General features: G+C 46.2%; 1 protein-coding gene across 1 annotated transcript; it reads left to right on the top strand.

The window, feature by feature from the left end:
- The first annotated feature begins 2,033 nt into the window (after nt 1–2,033).
- LOC119434978 (uncharacterized) lies at nt 2,034–21,494 on the top strand. The gene is made up of 4 exons (XM_037701972.2): nt 2,034–2,242; nt 11,063–11,224; nt 16,495–16,590; nt 21,044–21,494. Exons 1-4 carry the CDS (start codon nt 2,120–2,122, stop codon nt 21,110–21,112), a joined length of 450 nt encoding a protein of 149 aa, XP_037557900.1. The 5' UTR covers nt 2,034–2,119; the 3' UTR covers nt 21,113–21,494.
- Nucleotides 21,495–22,248: the final 754 nt, after the last annotated feature.

The following is a 22,248-nucleotide window of genomic DNA, read 5'->3' as shown; positions in this document are numbered from 1 at the left end:
GAAAAAGGCCCTAATAACGTTTGATGTAGTACAGCTGATTAGAATCACTTTCAAAAAGAGTTTTACCGCGAAGCAGCAACCTACTTCCCTTGTGAGCTCAAATGAAAACGCTATTGCGAGCTAGACTTCCTAGTTTCTGTTGATCGCGGCACACGAACACAATATATGGAGTACTCGGGCCATACATTCGAAACTATGGTAGAACGGTTTCTAATAAGAACGGCAAAAGTATATGCAAAATACCTTCTGTTTTTCTTGTTTTTACCTATAAATAAGAATACATGTTGCATCTAAGGTTGCCAACCCTCGAGTGTACGAAGTCGAGACGGGAGGGGGGGGTTAGCTGGTGACAACCGCCACCCTGCCGGAGCTAGCATACGCCTGTCCGTACGTCCAACAAAGTTGCACACGTTCTTTTAGTCCTGCCATTACGCAATTTAGATCAAGAAAGGTACAGTAGTTACCTAGCTGGCTAACGCGACCACTAATACAGATAGAGTTTCGGTGCACGGTTAGGGCCTACAGCAGAATTAAAACCACGACAAAAATGAAACCACCTTTACATTTATGTCAAGCTACAGGGCTCGATGATATCAGCACTGACTAGTGTTATTTCTTCGACCTTTCATGCTTAAAGATAGAAATGCAGATGCTTTTGGACGTGTGCACTTATGTCGTGAGGAGCGTCAAGAAAGAAGCGGCGCCTTGTTCTTTTTTTTTTTTTTTCATTTCGTACTCATCTGAATGCGTCATCAAAATGCAGCTGCCCAACCACGACGTGTGCGTCCTGAAAACGATGCTTGAACGCCTCATGGCAGGTACACAGCGAAGTCTTTATCTGGGCGTGGAGGTTGTGCTCTTTGGACACTCAATTTAACGTGTTAGACGAGCCACTAGCTGTTAAATGAGCAAATTCGTCGATGAAGAATTCATCGATGCCAATTCGCCGAGCCACCAGAAGATCTAAAAGCGAGCTGCAGGACTACACTCGCCTTCATAAGATTCATATCAGAATAAACCGGCCGATCGCAGCACAGGTTGAGTAAATATATTAGAGCATCTTCGGTAATTATTAAAAAAAGAATAACGCTGATGATCTGCCAACACTTGAGCTCAAAAGCCCTGTAATAAAAGCGCAGCGCTTGGTGACACAAACGAACGTTTCATTTAATAAATTGTTTAAATTCAAACTTATTTGAATTAATTTTGCGCGTTTGCCAATCAGTATGCATTATTCCATAAATCTCTTTCACAAACATCGAACAGTGTCCAACAATATGCGACGTCAATAACTCATCAGGGCCAGCAGAATAGCTGAAAATTCTTCAATATTGCTAGCAGCTCAAGAATAGGACGAGGGTGAATATCAGGACAACGGAGAACACATAATATGGCCAACAAGTCCTCTTGCAGGCACTTAGGTTTCTTTTCTTTCCTTCTTCCTCCCCCCCCCCCCCCCCCCCCCCGCCATATGATGAAAATCGCTTCGATAAGAGAGTTCTCATACGGCTGCCGTGCGCGCGGTTTCGGGCACGAACAGCCAGTCTCTGGCCTTATCAACATCTTACGCAACAACTTCCAGTAGAGAGGGAGGCCGTTTGAAAACTTCACCACTCGACGTCTACTATATTGTGCCATCCAATGCTTAAATTATGGCAGCGCTCAGCTGTAGAAAACAGCTTTAAAAGTGTCTTCATTAATGCGCACGCGTTCATTATATAGCACGAGTTGCACGACGTGCGAAAGTGCCGACACAAAAGTTGTGTGCATTCGTCCGCGCAGGTGCTATCTTTCTGAACTATGGCCCACGCAGCAGCGATGATCACGCGCGCCCATGCGGTCTCGCACGTACGGACAGCGGAGGCGAACGCTGTGAGGCCGATCCCTGCTGGCGCAGGCCTCGGTGTAAGGCGCAGGCCAATCGCACCGTTCCGTCCCTAGCCGCGATGCGCGCTGGCTAAGGAGGCCACCAAGGCGGGGCTGGCGCTATCTTTAGGGCAGCGCTTGGGCCCTCTAATTTTGGACAAGGAGAGCAGTGAGCACCCGCGGTTCGCGCAGCCGCCGCCCACCGCTGTTCAACTGCCGTGCACGATCAGGGCGCGCACGGTGAAATAACGTCATGGCAAGCACCACGACCACGATCAGGACCACGGTGGTCGGGGAGGGACCAACCATCAAGTTCGTCTCTGTGCAACAGGGCTTCATTTCAACGATAAGCGGCCTGCTGACATCCATCGAAATGGTACGCCCACCCCGCCTGTCGCACAAGGGATCAGCGGCCTCGCGACAGTTGCCAGCTCGCAGCCGGTCAAGAGGCGCGTCGATCCCTTGCGCGTCCCTGGCGTGGTCACCGTCAGTGGACGCGCTACTGTCCCCACACTAGGCTTAATCAACGCATGGGGTGCATTGTCACTAATTATCAACAGAGTGCCCACACTTATGTTTCGTGTGTGTATACAAGCTGCGATCGGTTGTGCAAACGCTATGAAGTAAAATTAAACGAGTCGCGCCGCGCATCTTTCCACCCGGTGGCACGATAGGGAGCTTTCTTATATACTTCCGTGAAGCACACGTATAGAATGAATACAGTAGAGTATCACCACAGGACAGCATACGTGTCGAATAAAAGGCACTAAGGTAGCGCCTCCCAAATACTAAAGTAAGCTACAGTAGGTCCTGCGTATACATATATGATGTCATTGCAAAATAACTATATCTGACCGGAATGAAACGGGAACGGGGAAAATCATAACATGTAGGCATGTATAAAGCGCGCGATTACTAGGATATGATGTGGTTTCGATCCGTAGCCGGCCGCGCGAAGCATGTTATAGTCCAGAAACTCAACATACGAGAATAAACGGCAATATAGTGTAACACATACTGGCGACAATGGAAACATAAATACGCCTTCAAGGTAGACTTTGAAGTCTACCTTGAAGCGGCATTGGTAAACTTGAAGCGGCATTTTGGAGCGGCATTGGCGGCACACGTTTAGATTAAATGTGATTAATATAACGATGATGGTTAGTGTGCTTTTTCAGGCTATCAAATAAACTTTTAAAGAAAATACACATGTAGTAGATGCTTACATTAGTTTTCATAATATTCCGCTTTAATAATAATAAATTGCAGTTTTTATTATGGTTTATCAAATAAGAAAGGTGCCAGCACTGAACAAATTATGCTTTATGGCCATGTTTGCTATCCAGGCTTTCTGAGATTTTCGCTTTCATGAAACAAAGCGTTCTATTAACCCTATATGAGCAAAACTGAGAAAAGACGTTCGGTAATATATATTTCATTCTTCTCCGAAATAAATATCGCCGAAACAACTATTTCAAAGGTCTCGTAACGTGTTATAATCCAAGTGTGACGGGATGTCATTATAGTTTGCTTATAGTTATGTTACGCACTGTACGATTACTACACGGTACTTCCTGCATGTTCAAGGAGTTTTCATTGGCATCATAATGTATTTCTTTTCTGCGCCGCTGTTGCTGCCTCGCGTGCAGCACCATGCCGTATACGCCAGAATACAGCTGCTTGCAACCTGCTTCGTTTTCCCCATGTTTCTTATTATGGATTATATTATTAGTACACTATGCGTGTGCTAGAGCACTACACGGACCGTTTATTTTTCCGGCCCAGGCCTGGCCTGAGCCCGAAAATGCCATCCGCCAGCCCTCCCGAGCCCGGCCCGCGGAATTTTCGAACCTGGCCCGTACTCGGGCCAGGCTAGCCATTGAGCCTAAACAAAGCGTGGTCCAGTTCTCGATTATTGTGAAGATACCAGCCGCACAGGCATTCTTTGCTATAGAGACAGGTTTGACTGTGTAAGGATTTCCACTGGAGGTCTTGCTGAAAAGTGAACAGGTAAAATAGAAAGAAAAAATACATAATCTGTTCATTATGCTCGTTCGTTACTGTGTTATATATAAACGCCCGTTCTGCATTTGCCACATAGTTTTACAACGATATACAGGATGTTTTTTCTTAGCTGCACCAAACTTTTTAAATATTGCCTGCCGCAGTTATCATAATTCTAGCCCTTGATATATATAACTCGATGAGGCGGTCAGTACTTCTACGAGAAATCAAAATGCTTATTTTAATAATTAACATAATTAAGCTAATTAACTTTTTAATTAATTACTTTACGACACGTATTTTAATCTACGATTTGTAGCCGGTGAGTTCACAAGGCATATCCACTTGGAACGAATTCTCGGGACTCCACCAGCTTCAATATATTAATTATCAATGTGTCTAACGCAATGCACTACCCGCCGTGGTTGCTCAGCGGCTACGGTGTTCGGCTGCTGAGCACGAGGTCGCGGGATCGAATCCCGACCACGGCGGCCGCATTTCGATGAGGGCGAAATGCGAAAACACCCGTGTACTTAGATTTAAGTGCACGTTAAAGAACCCCAGGTGGTCCAAATTTCCGGAGTCCCCCACTACGGCGTGCCTCATAATCAGATCGTGGCTTTGGCACGTAAAACCCCATAATTTAATTTCAATTCAACGCAATGCACTGGCGTTCCAGATACTCTTGTGCTTCAATGCATAAAACTTTTTTTTAAGAAAGTCAGTAGATCAACAGTGCATCTTTACCGCAACTTTGACGGCGCATATCTCGAAACCAGTGCTATGTTAAGAATTCGTTCCAAGTCGATATACCTTGCAAACTCACTAGCTACAATTCGTAGATTGAAACATGTGCCGTAAAGTAATCAATTAAAAAGTGATTAGCGCAATTATATTAATTATTAAATTAAGTACTTTGATTTATCGTAAAGGTAATGACCGCCTCATCGAGTAATTTAGATCAAGGGTTAGAATTGTGCTATTTGCCACTGGCAAGTTTTAAAAATTTGGTGCAGCAAAAAAAAAAAAAAATTAGGGACAGCTTCACACTAAGTGGTGCGAAGACTGGGCAAACAGGGAAGCTGGTGGCCCTTCCCTAGCTTTAACTTTGCTTTCCATTGCTTAACAATTGGTTTGGCTTGGCTGGTTTTATCTTTGTATTTGCTTTCCTTTGCTTAACAATTGGTTTGGCTTGGCTGGTTTATAGTCAAACTTAGCCAACGCCGAGTATACTCGAGGTCGGCGCGCAGTCTTCTAATGCCGCACTCTAGTCCGGCGCGAGGCGCGGCCAACGTATCCGGCGTTCGTCGTCATGCCCCGGCTGCAGCCGGTGTCGAGATGCGACATGCTGCCTCGTCACCCAGAATGTATTCTAGTACACTCTACCCAGAATGGACCGCATCCGCGTCTCGCCGAGCAAGACGGGCTGATGGATACTGGTGGCGGCACGTGCAGCGAGTTCGCAGTTTCGTATCATCCTGAAACCCCTAGTTTCGTATATAAAATGCGCATGCGTCTAGGCAGTGCGGCGCAGCGCACACGTTGGACTATATAGAGGGGTCGGTTTTCGCCTTCTATTATCACTTCTATCCATCAGCCCATCTTGCTCGACGAGACGCGGATGCGGTTCACTTCTGGGCGACGAGGCCGGCGCGAAATGCAGCATGTCGCATCTCGACGCCGGCTGCAGTCGGGGCACGCCGACGAACGCCGGATACGTCGACCGCGCCTCGCGGTATGGAGAGGGCAACCTGGGAGAGGGTGGTAACCTCGCCGAGCGACGCACGTGACGTCATCGCTCGGCGAGATTTTCCAGCGTACAAGCGTACATCTGACGGTAAACGCCCAGGTTAAACAGCTTCGCTGGTAAAAAATACACCATACATACAGCGAATGCATACAGTAGAATATACTCTTGTACACACCGCCAGCCAGTTCATCTCATGCTTGAATCTCGAAGAAGAATTGCAACGTACAATATTGGAATTCGAGCGAATAAAATTGACGGGAACGTAAATTTAAATGCGCTATAGACTATTGGTTTTCACAATTCCGTAATACTCTGTCGCTATAGAAGCTCTTCTATAGCTCTATTGTGCATAAACAGGTGACACGCAAGGGTAACGCTCACGTGCGATCATATTGTCACATGGAACCATGAATATTTATTGCTTTATTCAACTTCATCACACTGTCAATTTTCCAGTCAGCAATTCAAGTATATCCGTGTTCGTAACGTGAGCGAATTTCGGCTCCGTCCACTTTTGTTTCAAATGTATGTGAGTTGTCAAGCCAAGTGCACATACAGCGTAGACAACGTGGCTTCTGTTATTGCGATAGCAATTATAGAGAGGCACGTTCACGCCGTCGTGCTGCTACGATCGATGGCGCATGCGTGGCCCGCGCGCGGAGGGTTCAAGGTCTTCAGAGACGCGAGAGACGCGCAGTGCGTTCTGGTTCTTTATTCTGTGGTGCGTTTGTGCTGTAAAAGCGAGGGCAGCTGCTGTGCTTGCAGCATGAGCGGGGCGCGCACAAACAACAAGCATTCCTGCTTTGCAGATATATATATGTGCATCTATACCACACCGCGGTGCGTGCAGTGGTCTATGAGCTCATAGTAAACTTCAAGTTTCCCGCAGAACTGCATCTCGCGCGCCATCGATGCGCGCCGCCTCCAACGGCGCTCCTCATCACGCCAGCATTGTCAGACGCCTGGTCACTGCTGCCCAGCAGCAGAAGTTACCTCGGGATCTGCGTCGCGCGTACCAGCATGTCGCCCCGCGTATATCGGCAGAACACCCGCGGAACTGTGGCGCGACGAATTTCAACTATCAGAGCGCGCAAGAACGAAACTGGGAGGCTGCAGGGCTGCAGCGCGCTCGAAGCCTCGAGGCGACGTTCTGCTGCACGTCACCCTTCCGCGGGCAGCCAGCACGTTGCGGAAAAGCTCTCTACCAGTGCTGCCAACCTCCGAAACCAGTTTTCCCCCTATAGCTCAGATTACTAATTTCTTTATAGAGTCCCCTAGATTTGCGCAAAATGTCGTTGTTCAGTTCGTGAATTTGATTTCTGTAATGATAAATGTTTGTTTGTGTTATGCAAATGACTGCAAATTTTATAGTTTGATTTTATATCTATGCTCATTTTAAAAGATTAAAATAATGAAGTCACTGGACTCAACCTGAAATGATGTCGCAGTGCAGGTTGTGCTAACAACACGGCCTCTTAGTTGAAGCCATATTAACACAAGAAGACGTCAGCACGTGTGCACTTTGTTGTTGTCCAAAATTGTTTTGCACCTAGAGCGACGTGCCAAGATTACACGGAACCTTATTTGAATTGTAAGACTGGCAGCTGACCTCCCTTACCAATGTAAGAGTGTCGAAACAGTGCCCAACTGCACCACAGTAATACAACAGATATGAATGTTCTCTCTCTTTTTTTTTTTTTTCATCATGCTGTGTACGATCTGGCACCACCACATTTACGAACTTGCACGTCATTTTCAGCAACGCACAAAAATACGCAATCAACTTTTATCTTTCCTACAAAGCAAAACTAGCCCAATCACATGAATATGGAGCTCTGTCTAAAGTTGCCCTGCCTATGGGCGGTTCCACGTTAATCTAGGGTGCCTCGATGCCCCGCGGCGCTGGCATCGAGGCTCCCTAGGTTAATCAGCTGTTCAGCGCCATGACCACGTTGTCGTGCTAGTTATGTGTCTCCGGTTGTGCCTAGATGTGTTCATGCTGCTTTTTTTTTAATGTTCTCGCATACACATGTTTCGCCGTTTACAGATAAATATTTGATTCAGAGTTTCAGAGTGCACAGACATGGTCAGCACTGCTAGAGGTATAATAACGGCAAAATCGTACTAACAGCACTTCGTTAAAGGACCCAGGGCATCCACACCCTGTCGTTTGCTTGGCGAGATGTGTTCACTCCACTGCTGTACGATCAAGTCATACTTCCCGTGCTAATGAGAAGGTAGTTTGATGTGACTGACATAAAAACACGGCGTCACGTCAGCAGCTTAGCTGTTTCAATGTCCTAGCGCCAAAACACCCTAGATTTGAACAAATTTCTTTATTTCCCCGAACAATGCTTGAAATCCCTAGCTCTAGGGAAATTTTCCTAGAGTTGGCGGCACTGCTCTCTCTGCCCCCTATGGGTGACCTAAGCAAAACGTCTCATTGAGAAGCGCTGCTTTTTTTACAGTCAGTTTCGATTTCGTTTCCCAGGAGGTGTCTGTGCCCGCAGTCACAACGCAGCATTAATAATAATAATTTTGGGGCCTTACGTGCCAGAACCACGATCTGAATGTGAGGCAAGCCGTGTTGGAATACTCCTGATTAATTTCGACCACCTGGCGTTATTTAACGTGCGCCCAATGCACGGTACACGGACGTTCTTGCATTTCGCCCCCATCGACATGCAGCCACCGCGGCCGGGATTTGATCCCGTGACCATGTGCTTAGCAAGGCAACATAACGCCACAACCACTAAGCAACCACGGCGGGTCACAACGCAGTAGGTGGTCACGTGGTGGAAGGACATCGTGACGTTTTGACACTTGCTCGGTCGTCTGATATGCTGCTATATCGGGCCCCACAACTAGTATATCAGCATGGGAAACCAGCGTTGGAGAGGAGGCGCTACGGCCAGTTGAAATGGACAACTAAAATATCCCAACACCGTCCGGTGGGGACGCCATGAAAATGTCACATTTTGAACGATAACAGAGGCGCGCCTGTATCAATGTATCAATGGCCCGATGCGTCCAGCCAAGCTCTGTCAATGGCTATTAGCGTTGCGAAGAGTACATGCGCTGTTACGTTGGTGCCCAGTCAGGTCAGAAGCTTGACAGATCTACCTCAAGATGAGCGGCGAATTTACGGACGCGAGATCGCAACATGTGCTACCGAAAACTGTTTCCACCTTTTGATAGGCTGTGTGTTACGGTGCTGCTGTTGACAAATGAAGTTCCAGTGCTGGTTGCCCTAGAGCGAGCGCCAAAGCATTGCGGTGTCCTGTTTTTACGTGACCAGCTAGTGCGTTGTGACGTCACGGCATAGAGGCCACTTGGGAAACGGAATCGATTCTAGCTGTAGAAAAGCTATTACATTAAATTATTTAGGGCGCTCTGAGGCTTACCACTATTTTTTCTAGGATTTAGAGATCTGGGACCTTCATTTAACAAAAAAGAAAAAAAAAAAGAAAACGAATTCAGAGTTGTAATCACGTCCATACAACGCAAAGTCATCCTGTCAACTGATCCGACCTGGATTCACTTGTCCGCCCATATCACATACTGAGAACGCTCCTGGAAATAAGTTCCAGAACATTTTCACGACTATTGTAGCATGTTTTCAGGATGTTCCTGCCTTCATACAAGAGAGCAATGAATGCAATTAAACGTGCAATAATGTGCAATTATCTAAGTTAATGTTATTATGTCTCTGCTAATATACTACCATCTATATGTAGCAACACGTCGCAGTGTAACAGTGGTGATGACATGCATCTTTTCGTGAGGAAGAGAAGCTTAAATATAAAATTTATTATCACAGAATCAGTTAATACAGGTACATAAATCACAGTCTTTCGGTAATGTGAAAAAATTTAATTATTAATTAAAAATCTATTAAAAATAAATAATCACAGTTTTTGGTAACATGAAAAAAAGGTCATTTAAAAATCTATTGGCACAGTCAAGGGTTCGGCAAAAGCTCGTCTGGTCAGGTAGTATGTTTTACAAAAAAGCGAAATATTATGGTCACTGACCAAGTCAAAATATAAAACATTTAGTAATATGAGAACATTAAAATAATAACCAAGAAAGTGATCATAAAATGCTAGTATGTATAGCTCGTTGATGAGTGCAGACGAGCTATAACGGCTCAGTAAAACAATAACTAAACATGAATGCGTGTTGCACGTTCGAGCAAGTGAGGCCCCTTACCGTGACTGTGGAGTCGTCGGCTATCCAAAAGAAAGAAAAGCGAAGCAAACATTTTGTGTCGGTACTCTTCCAAAATTAATCGTTCAATCGTGCCCCGCCAAGTCCCTATGAAAAATGTCTTCCCTGTACTGTCTCGGAGTGCTGCTGGCGACAAACATCCAATATGCGTGAACTCTTGCTTATGGGATAGTTGGTTTCTAAACTGCCTGCGTTTTGTTGTTGTTTATTACCTGCGATAGAAGGGGATGCTTGTCTACGGAAGAGCCCGCTATCCCAAGACACGCATACAAAAAAAAAAATGCTACGCGAGAGAACAGTATATATAGCAAAAAAGCTGCAGTTTCGCACGAAAGGCGAAGCATCAATTGGGATAGCAAACTAGTGGACATCTATGCGAAGTAAGGATAGTAGTTTTATCGGCCTTATAAACGTGCAAACATAGGCATACTAACTAAATTAATAAGCATGGTGTCATGCGCGCACAACCAAACATGAATGCACCTCACTCGATGACCGCGGAAACTCGGTGTCAAAACGCTGTAGTGATCGAGTAAGCACTGCAGCAGCAGCGAGCGAATTGACCTTCGTCGCGCCGATCGCATCAACGCGAACTAAGCCGCGAAAACACAGCGCAGGGAAGAAGGACTCTGCCCCCGCCGCAGATGGCTTTCAAGATACAGCCGCCCGGGTGGAAGCGCGTGGCGTAGTACGCGGGCTCCTACCTCCCTGCTCTGCCTCCGGAGCCTTGCGGCCCGGCAGGCACGTGCGGTCGCTCGGGTGACGCGCCCCACCTCCCTCTCCCTACCCTCCCTCCGGAGCGTTGTGCGCGACTGGAAGACGGCGCGCTTCCTTCCCGCTTCCCGCTCTTGCGTGCGCGAGATTGAGCCGCGATTGCCGGCTCACCCTCGCACGCTTTCACTCATACATAGAGCATACGGCGCGCGGCGATTTTATCGCATGTGGACTTTATACGGAACCTCAGGGCGACAGCGACGCCGACGGCACAAATGCGCCTGGAGTGTCCATATAATTGCTATCGAATAAAATATGTACAGAAATAATAAAAACCTTTCACAATCATATGCACCGTGCACATGCGTTGGTAAACGCAGTAGATTGCCAATATGTCGCGATTTAATTATGAGTCAAGTACGTGATGAGTTCAGTTCGGGTAAACCTAGAAGCCTGTTTGCGCGAAAATGAGAAAGGGTGTATGTTTTATCTTTCCAGGTTTTGGGAATCATTGTATTCTCCTTGGCGATGCTGTGGCTCACCAAGGGTGCCGTCCTCTTCCTCGTTCTGATATCATTTGCCTTCTGGGTAATGTCGTTCCTGATACTCATATCATCAGCGTTTTCTGCCACTGGAACCCTGCTACCAACGACGCTATTCGTAAGTAAACCTGCTGACTTCGTTTAATTTAACTCGACGCGAGCGGGTCGAGTCAGTTGACCCAAACCGACCCAACCGCGGTCGTCAAGCGGGTCGAGCAATCCATCTCTCCCAATGGGGCTGACCCAATACGCCAGCGTTCACGTGAATCCGACGACCAGATATCGGCCCGACAAGCCAACTCGCCTCGACGTTGTCGGGTTCATGTAAGCATACAACGTCTCAGTAAGCTGCCTTGTTTGAAAATTATCTGATCCGCTGAAGTGCGGTAATTGAAATGGGTAAGCCACACTTGTAAAGTGATATATTAAAAAATTGCAGAAATGTGAATGCTATTTACGTTACGGCGGTTCCTGTAGTATGAGGATACTCGTACATGCTTGCTCTGAATTAAGCTATGGAAGAGAGACATACGTATTAGGGCACATGTCTTTCAGAGTGACAGCGACGATGATAATCCTCATGCACTCGGAAATGAGTATTCTCCTTCCTAGTAATCATCATTTCCTTCATCGTCACTCTAAGTCTTCTGTCGGACAAGGGCCTCTCCCAAAGTTCTCCAATCACCCTAGCTGTCTCGCGCCACATGCGCTCATCTGGCATCTGCGAATTTCCTCATAAACTGTTTCCTGCCCTCGAAAGCGGTTCCCTTTCATGTCGTCAGTCATCCTATCGACGTACCATACGTCTCACATAAGCCCCTTTCTTCCTTTCAGGGGAAATGGTATCGAACCGCGTATGTTTTATAATCCATGCTCTTATGTCTATGTGTGTGTGGTTTCGAAACAGGCGCCTAACAACCCAGTAGCCACGCCACTGAACTTGTACTGCGCAAGAGTAAAGCAAATAAATCCCGAGGAATTATTTAGGTTGTCAATGACGAGACGTCTCAATATCCCGAGGACGTCCGACACTCTTCCGAAGAGACTCCAGATATGATGCCCTTGTCCATATAAAACAGACACTACAAAATTTACGAAGTTCTTTCAGAGCCTTTTACAGCGAAGCTGTTAAGGGCTCAGTCTTCGATGGTCGCGTCCGGATGTAGAAAAAAACTCTCATTGGCCGTATGCTGTAGGTGCGAGTGAAAGCGCGCGAGGGACGCGCGCTTTCACGGGGAGCGAACGCACGACGGAGAGCAAACGCGACTTCTTCTGTCGCGCGAAAGGCCGTGGGGGGACGGGAGGGAGGGAGGGGAGGCGACGTTTAGCTGCGGCACCAAATGCGTATCTTGCGACCGGACGCAAGGGGAACTGGCGACTCAATCACCCATGCGAAATTGTTTCGCACTTTTAATATTTCAGTCTGAGAAGCTTTAGCATAAAAGGCATGCGATGCCGGTGTTTTGTTTCATGACATTTGTTTATGGACTGTCATTCTCAAAATTCTGAGGAGCTGTATAAACTTGGACATGTAGCAGCACCAGCAACGCGCAGAACCGTTTTTGACGGCGGCGGCGTTTTTCCCGCGTTCGCACCAAACGCGCGCGGCGTTGGTGACTTGTTTATGAAGAACTAAAGTCCCTAGATATTATTTTTGAAAAGACAGCAGAACATCTAGGGACTTAATGAAGAACATGTCAACCTTTGCCGTACATCCTATGGCGGTGTGCCGTAGCGACCATAAGGCCATGGTCCCTGTGGTCACTAAATAAATGAAAACCACCGGATCATATATATTTCCCATTCTTTAATAGTTCAAATAACCAATTACACCATCACATCCTAATAGTCATAATAGGAAATACATAATTCCCACCATAGTACAGCTTCGCTGGTCTTCCATCTCCACCCTAGTGGAAGGGGTGACAGATTTTTAGCTACCTGTTATTGCGGGCAGTGTATATTTACTGTTTAAGACTAAAATGCAGAGTAATCACATTCTACAGGAATTTTAAGATATTTCTGAAACGCACATTGCTCGCGCGCATGACGATATGAAATTTGTACGAACGTACTACTGCTTTCTTTTCATATTTGTTGTTATTCTAGTGGACACGAAAATTATTTCAGAGAGTTGCTTCAAGATTGTTTGTACAAATGTTTCGTGCCCACAAGACGTTTTCATACTTCGGCGGGTTCCCAATAGTTTAAATGCTCACTGGTAGAGCTAGTGCAGTATATGTAATTTGTAACGTTAATTTAAATGAATCAATATTTTTAACCCATTGCGCCACAAACGCATTTGCAGAGAGCTACACAGACGCGCCTTATATATCTAACACTCCTCCGTGTACCCGCGCTCTTGCTCGGGGCGGTGCCGCCGCCTACGAGCAGAAAAGAGAAGTACTGCATTATGACAATAGACAGTTTTAGCAGAGCGTTCACGGTCCGCTCCGCTCAGACCATCGTGTCCGAACGATTCGCGCAGAGCCGCTCAGCGGAACGCTAGCGGGAACGCTAATGCGCGTGCGCACAACGCTCATATCGGCAGCGGAACGAAGAACGCGGCCCACGGTGCGCTACGAAGCCATTTGAGCGGAGCGTTTGGGTGCGTCTACTGGTGGCTTTGCCGTTTTACAGTCGCGCTGAGCGCCCGTGGCCGGCGTCTCTGGCAGACGCGCTTGTCAAACAAGCCAAATCAACGCAGTTCACGCAGCCAGTGGTGTGCGTGAAACGTTAGCGGAGCGGAGCGTAAGCAACGCTCTGCTAAAACTGTCTACTAACGCGCACCGACAGTGAACGCTTCGGTGGTCTCAGCACTACGACGCCTCGATGCCAGCATTCGAAGGGACGCTGGCATCAAGAAGCACTACCAACGCCACCTAGGTGGCGTTCACCGTACTCAGCACAGCGGAGCGTGGCCTCCGCAATTAGCTCTGAAAATGTTTCTGAAGTTGATCGCGGAGGCTGCAATTACGACGCGCTGTACGCGCTGATTTGACTCGGTGACGATTCAGTTACGTGCTTTGTCTTGCGCGTTGTATTAGTGTGTCAGTTACGTGCTTCGTCTTTCGCGTTGTGCTAGCGTGTGCAGCGTAGTGCAGCTTCCATATGCACGACGGTTGCTCATGGTCAGGCGTCAGCGTGGGTGCATCAACGCCTAAGGGCGCTTTAGCCACAAAACACCAATAGACATTATATATCAATGTGCAATAAACATTACACTACTTCTGTGAAGACACGTTCACTTTCGTGTTCTATACCGATTCCTATATCTCCCTCTCTCGCTCTTTCATTCGGCGTCATATTTATCCAGCATTTTAGGCTCCACTAGACAAACATTAATTTTATGTGCAAATATTTGTATGTACGCGAAATTCTGCGTAAAAAAATTACTGCAATGCAGCGACGTCCTTAAATGGATGTTTGTCGCAGATTTCACAGTTATATGATCTGAAGTGGACATACAAGCCACATATTGAGAAAATCCCCCGACTGGATGCTTCAGCCAGGGTCTATACTCAGGGAAAGTTGCAGGCGCAAGTTCAAATCAGCTAGCAGAAGACAGGGGTAATTGGAGATCACATGGAGAGGCCTTCGTCCTGCAGTGGACATAAATATAGGCTGATGATGATGATGATGATGATGATGATGATGATGATGATGATGATGATGATGATGATGATGATGATGATGATGATGATGGTGGTGGTGGTGGTACTCAGGGCGTAACCAGGATTCCCGTGCATATGGAGGAGTACGTTCGGGCAATGCATATGGTGAATAGATGCATTCTCAACACAGACAATTCATTTGCAACACTTTCTAAGTCAACTGCTGTACGTAGCTTTCTTTTAACCAAAAATAATCGTCCACAGGCGCAATTGGACATTCCTTTACAAACAGAAGCAGGGAATCCTGCCATACGGCCTCAGTAAACAAATTCAATTTCTCGCCGGTTTGAGCTTGAATGGTGGTACCCCGTTCACAAAGCCGCAAAGAGGAGAGAGGGTCTTTTGAGAGGAAAAGAAAGACCACATCGTTCTGAGCAACAGGTGTGGGAGAGAAGGATCAAATTTCCGAATCGCCGCTCCCCCAAGGAGAAAAAGATAAGAAGTAGAAAAGCGTGACTAGCTTTGGAAGACCTGGGGTGCCGAGGCGAACCGGTCGTACGTACTGCCGGTTCAGCACGGCACCCCACGGCTTCTCACCTGAGGTAAAAGTGCAGTCCGGTGACATGAATTGACAGCTTACAAAATTCTGCAAGTCAGCTGCCCCACTAGGCTGCTTTTCAACGCTGTCTTTCAACCACGAACTCTCGTCCGCAGACTACATTTCCTATATATCATTGAGTATATATTTCTCCCTTTCTCGCAAGAAAGAAGCGCGAGCACGATTCCTCGCCTTTACCACCGCCGAAATCTCAGATAGTATAAGGGTGATTTGGCACTGGTGAAGAGAGAGATGTTTTAAAAATTCTTGCACCCTTTGGGGCTTATCTTGTCCCACAATAATTGTCATCTACCTTGCTTGCATTTCCTTTCTTGAAAACTCTGCGCTCGCTACTTTCCCGTCAAGAATGCAATGTCACGTTGTTAGGGCGCATGCCGTTAGTGACCTGGAAGTACCGGGCATGCAGCGTTAAAGAAAGGAAAGGCACGCAAAATAGGTGACGATTATAATTGTGGGCAAGCCCCACAGGGTGCGAACTTTCCTTAAAGAGTAGGAAATGGGTAGTAAATTTTGTTGGTGGTGCGAGTACAGCGCATATCCTGTCTATTTCCTTCCTTCCTCTTATTTTGTCTGTGTTCAGTCGCGCTGCCCAGGCACAACTATATGAACGTCAATTTTCATTGTAACGAAGCCTTGGAGGACAGCTGATTTCGAGAATTTTACAAATCGTACATTAGCGCTACCGCTGGGACACGAGGCTACGGTGCAACTCACGACACGCTTTTGCAAATACGGCTTTTTGTTTGCGCTGCGGCGCGTGAAAGGTGACACATGAGCGTGTTCAACGTCACGTTGGCGTGTGGATTATTAGGGCCACTCAATCTTGTATAAAAGAAATTAAACATCTCATAAGCAAGATGTGGTTGTAATACGCCGTGTTTCGCATGGGCTCCTTCTTATCCCTTGTTTCATTTGATGCGACTCATGCAGATCAGGGTTCATTAGGTTCAGAATCAGATGCAACATTCTCGCACAAATTACTTGAAACCTGCGCACGACAGACAAGCGTGTCTATGTGTCGCCTATGCCTATGTGTCTTTGTCTAGCAATCGCTTCTTCTGGTTTAACGAAGCGAGGCCTGCAGCTGTGCAGGTCCTTTATCGCAGACAGCGCATGCACACTGATTCCGTCTCCCGATCTGTCTCCTATATGCAGTACATGGTGTTTCACGGCACAGCTTTCTTGTTTTACCTGAGCGGAGGTGTTTCAACAATCATCAGCAGCCATCATGGCGTCACCATCGCAGCCGGGGTGAGCATTTCAATGACTAAGTAGCTAGTGGTCATTCGATTGTGTATTTCCGGTCACTTTATACGTCACACGGTTACTTTATACGCAAGTTCAACAATGCCTTCTGCATGAAAAGTCACTCGTCATTACGATCATTACACGAGTGACCTTTCGTATGAAAGGCACTGTTCGGTCACTGTCTAATAGAGGTCAGGAAATTTCAGCGTCCTTTTAGGATTTCAGTAACCAAAACCTGGAATTGAAGCAATGCCAGATAACCAAAGTCACGGAAAAGTTATCTATATATGAAACATGAAGTTCCTGAAAAGTGCAGCATTTTCTATTATCAAATGTTTCTTACTACCTTAGATTTCTTCTTTCTTTCTTTGAGTCAAGAGTTCAAAGTAATTTCACACTGGCATGAATAGCACAAGCAGCACAAGTACGAAGGTGTTGACAAGTGAACGGTGTCATTGCATGGTCTCAATTCAACGCTGCTTTACCTTTTACTTTCGTAGGTCACATTTCAACCCACTATGCTTCTACGATGCTTACGTGAACCGATGGCCCCAGTGCTTCTTGTTGTCACGTTACTCTCCACAGCACGAAGTTCGAGAGCTTCGAAGAGTCAAACCGTGTCGTAAAGCATACGCATAAAAAAGAAAGCTTGTTATAAAATCAATTATGCAGTTTTTCCTTCATCGCTATTTATTTCACGTTGCAGTTCACGCCAATAGACTGCATGCATTATATTCGGAAGGGATATTCGCTATTTTGCTCTCTCTAATTCGTTAGGTACTCGTGCTTCTCAGTCCACAAAATCACGTGCTAAGCAATGCTGAGTGCACGCGCTGCAAACCACGAAGTTTAAAAACGACAAACACTCTTACAAGCTCTGAAGAGACCACTGAGAACTACCTTCGACATCTTGGACATGTTCAGCAGCGTATGGGCGCCACGCGGGTGCCTATACATACGTCAGTGAAAAAAAAAATGGAAAAAATTTCACCGACGATTACGATGCTCCATAATGCGAATTTTGCGCCCAGCTGTTTACGATACATTGTGGCAAATTTGATTCTGAACGACAGGATCTTCTCGGCGGCGGCGGCGGCGCGCTAAGCCTCTGCTCGGGCAGCTCGTTTAGCAGCAGCGGCAGACGAAGCATTTCCGCCTGTCGCGTCAGCCATTGTTCAGAAGGAAAGCGTGAACACGTGAACGCGCGCGCGCGCGGAGCGCATTCTCTAGCGGCGGCAGCGTAGACGAAGCGCATGCGCAGTAAGTCCGAAGCCCACGCCAGAGCTTTGTTCCCATAGCGCTCGCCGCATGCCTGGTCGCTGCCGTTGAGCTTGTCTCGTGCGGCACTGCACTTCATCCTCACCCTTTCGTCATACTCTCCTCCTCCGCTCTCCTCCTTATGCTTCGCGCTCCTCCGCTTTCGTCCTCGCGCTCGCTTCGCTCTCGCCGTCTTTCATCTCCCGCTGCGCTCTGCGTTCGCTCTTTCATCCTTCAGTACACTCGTTCCCTCGGTTACGAGGGGCGCCCACTCCGAGGCCGACGCCAACCCCCAACGCAGGAACGGGAATCTAAGCGCTGCGCTCTACAAACAGCGGGAAATAAACACGGGACAAGGGACGAACACAGGACAAGCGCTGACTACCAACTACTTGGGTTTATTATGATCATACGCAAATATACCTTTGGAAGGGGGTTTCTGAGATGGGGGAATTATCATGCACTACCAGCCGCGCATGCGTAAAGTGATTAAAAAGTGAACTAGTGAGAACGGCAGTAAAATGCACTATCAGATTAGAAGCGGAGATACTTAAACTCTGTGTCATGATGTGTAAAGGTGACGCATGCGTCAGCGCTCCTTCGATCGCTCTTACTGACAAAGAGTTTAAGTATCTCCGCCTCTAATCTGACAGTGCATTTTACTTTCATTCTCACAAGTTCATTTTTTAATCACTTGACGCATGCACGGCCTGGAAGTGCATGATAATTCCTCCTGCCACAAACCCATTTTCAAAAGTATATTTGTGTATGATCAATTAGTTGGCAGTCAGTGCTTGTCCTTTGTTTAGGAGTTCTTGTGGGAGCTACGTGCACGAACAATTATTTCACCTTCGCAGACTTGCTGAAATTGAAACTGTCTTGGCCAAAGAGTGACTGTGCCGTCGATAAGCACAAGGTGGTCGTAATTAAGGTTACACTAATTTTAAACATTTGGTTGAACTAAAATTTAAAAAACGAAACACCGTGATTTCTCTAAACGACGAAATTGAAATGTTTCGTGATATTTTGAATTATATAATTTATCATTGCAATTGGCCGTACAAGTTATGCCTGCTGTCCATGTAACCAAGCCGAGAAAGCGGCATATAACAGGCAAGATTTGTATAATTTTGTGAGCGCTAAATGGCCCAGTATATTCCTACCTTTGCCCCACTGTCGCGGGTCGTGTCATATGTCAGGTCTGCCGTACTTGATTTTACCCACTCGTGAGTCGCGTGAGCGCGACAGTTCCCTTCGCGCTTTGAATTCCCCGAGCGGGTCTAACGTGCCAAGTGACTTGCTGCAGACCTAAACTCAACGCGCCCCTTTGTTCGCCCGATTCGACCGACCAAGCAACTCGACCCGATCCTGTGGGGTTCCAGGTAAAGGCCGCTCTGTGATACACGTTTTCATGCTTAGTTGGAGCGTACGAAAGGGTTTTATTTGATCGTATTATGCTCTTCTAGCAATGCGTGCAAACTATTTCTTTCACTGTTGCATGTGTCATGACCTTGGAACATACATCCTACATTTCGTTCTTTTTCGCAATGAATATACAGGGTGATCATTTTTAAAGTTTACTGAATAATGAAAAGTCGTCTGTGGCAGTTAGCATAATTTTTGTCATTGAGCTCCATTATTCAAAGAGGCGGACATTATTGTCACGAGAAATCGAACACATATTCAACTAATATATAACAAAAACCAACTGATTAACTTCCTAATTAATTACTTTTTGTTCTACCCCTGTTTATTCCATTACTAATTTTCAGTTATCTGTTAATACATATAAATACCTAGGTGTCCACATAGATAACAATTTATCATGGAATACTCATTAATTACGTGATTAACAATGCGTAGCACACTCTTGGTTCTTTGCATCTCAACTTTGGCTCATGTTTCCTTAAAACTTCTTTTAAAAATTTAGGCAGGTCTAAACTCGAGTACGCTTCTTCAATCTGGGATCCTCACTCTTCCACACTTGTAAACGTACTAGAATCGAATGGAAAAACTTTATTGAGGTCCTTCGGAAATAAACTAGTGGCCATCCAAAATCTTTCAGGTCGGTTCATTGTTGATAATTATTCTCGCGCCGCCAGTATTGCTTCAATAAAAATTGCGCTAGACCTCCCTAACCATTCTATCAGAAGGAAGCAGGCCCGCCTATGTCTCTTTCATAAAATCTTCTTTACGAATCCTGAACTGAAACGTACATTGTTCTCGCCACCTTGTTAGCTTTCACACCGCGTCGACCATAACTTCAAAGTTCAAGTGCCGTTCTGCCAGACCAACATGTACTTCCACTCCTACGTGCCGAAGACATCATCCGAATGGAATCACCTCCCCGCCTCCATCGCCAGCAACCCTGAGCATACATCGTTCAAGACTGCCATTTTGAACTTGTAACCCCACTCCTCTCTGCAACGCCGCAATGGCATTGAGGGTATTTTAGTAAATAATAAAATAAATAAATAAATATTGCAATTTAAAAAAAATTATGGAGTTTTACGTGCCAAAACCACGATCTGATTATGAGGCACGCCGTAGTGGGGGACTCCGGAAATTTGGACCACCTGGGGTTCTTTAACGTGCACCTAAATCTAAGTACACGGGTGTTTTCGCATTTCGCCCCCATCGAAATGCGGCCGCCGTGGCCGGGATAAATATTGCAATTTACGAGTTGTAGGCGGTGAGCTTACCAGACGTATCCACTTGAAGTGAATTTCCAGGATGACACCACTTTCGAGCTATGATTTCCCAAAGTGTGGGACGAAATGCATGGGCGTTCCAGTTACTTTAGTGCTTCAATACATAAAAGAGCGTTTTGTTAAAAAAAAGTGGAACAACAGTGCATTTTTAAGGCGAGTTGGATGGCGGATATCTCCAAACCGGAGTTATTCTGGAAATTAATTCCAGGTGGATACGCCTTGCGAACGCACTGGCTACAATTCGCAAATTACGATATGAGTCGTAAATAAATCAATTAACAAGGTAATTATTGAACTTTTGTTAATTAGTCGGAATATGCGTTTCGATTTCTCATGCAAGTAATGTCCGCCTATCTGAATAATCCAGCTCAAGGACTAGAATTATGTTATCTGCAACAGGCGATTTTTTAAATATTCCATTAAACTTAAATATGATCACCCCGTATATATATATATACACTGTTTCGCTCATTTGCTTTACTGAACAGGTCCTCGGCCTGGTGGCCTCTATCTTCCACCTGATTCACACTGGATTCGCTTACAAGAAGAAGATTTGATCGAGACAGGGCAGTGCAGTGCAGTGCAGTGCGTCCACCGTTCACTGCTGATGTCTCACTGCTAAGAAAGACCAGGCAGTGGTGACAGGTGCTTTGCAGTGAGGAGGGGAGCTCAGGCCGGCGGTGCCCGTCAGTCGACCTGCTGCGCCGCGCAACAGCTGTGGGCGGCATGAATACGCTATGTAGGCGTCATCTGCGCACAATCCGTTGTTTTCATCGGGCGACTATGAGTCATGCATGTAATCCATGCCCAGGTGCTGGCTATCGTCGAAGCACTAGAGCGGACAACGCGGCGAATGTTTGTATATCGTGCTTGTTGTGCAGTGTGAACCGTGTGTTTCTTCTTCACGTCGCAAAAGCTAACCAAGGAATGTCTCTTGTGCACTGGTGAAAATAAACAAAAAAAAAAAAATGAAAACTGCAGTCTCACGACACCTGATTGGATAAGCTGAAATTTCCCTTTGCAAATGAATACAAATTGTCCTGAGTATTCTGCGGTCAACACAGCCGTTGCCTGCTTCTGCATTTGTTGTGCCTAAAGTACATTACTATACGGACACTATTCTTGTTTCCGCCTTTCTAGCACAGGAAAGCCCTCTATACATGGGCTACACTTCTAGTATGGTGCTTTATCGTCAATAAATCAATCAATCAATAAAAAAGAACGGAAATGGTACGAAACGAAATGTACAAATCTACAAACAAAAATTATAAGACGATCGAGTAGCACTGTCTGGGCTGTTCTCAGGAAAAGTTACTCTCAATAGTCGACAACTTCTGGTATATTAATCTCAGCATAATTAACCGAGAACTACAATCGACTGCAAATTACGATGACGATTAATTGTCAGCATGTTTTCGTATTTTCTCTCCCATCCTTGTCTACAGAAGGCCTCCAAGCGGCCAGTTGGGCAGAGCATCTTGAGGGGCTAGATGGTTAATCTTCAATGACTGTTTACTACGTAATTGCGCCAGGCAGCAAACTGACGACAGACAAGGACGGACACGCTTGAACTTTCTTGTTCCTCCTCGTGTTGTCCGTTCCCGCCTTGCGCAATTAGTAAACGGGCAGTTGCAAATGGCTACTGCTTGCACCAAATTTAAAAACATTGTGTGGTTGTAATCACAAGCAAGCA

The sequence above is a fragment of the Dermacentor silvarum genome, chromosome 1, assembly GCF_013339745.2.
Source record: "Dermacentor silvarum isolate Dsil-2018 chromosome 1, BIME_Dsil_1.4, whole genome shotgun sequence".
Lineage (NCBI taxonomy): Eukaryota > Metazoa > Arthropoda > Arachnida > Ixodida > Ixodidae > Dermacentor > Dermacentor silvarum.
This window is presented reverse-complemented; position numbering and strand designations above follow the sequence as displayed.

Coding starts and splice junctions, on each gene's coding strand:
- LOC119434978 (XM_037701972.2), top strand. CDS start 2,120: ATGGCAAGCACCACGACCACGATCAGGACCACGGTGGTCGGGGAGGGA. Junction 2,243..11,062: donor TGCTGACATCCATCGAAATG/GTACGCCCACCC, acceptor TTATCTTTCCAG/GTTTTGGGAATCATTGTATT. Junction 11,225..16,494: donor TGCTACCAACGACGCTATTC/GTAAGTAAACCT, acceptor TCCTATATGCAG/TACATGGTGTTTCACGGCAC.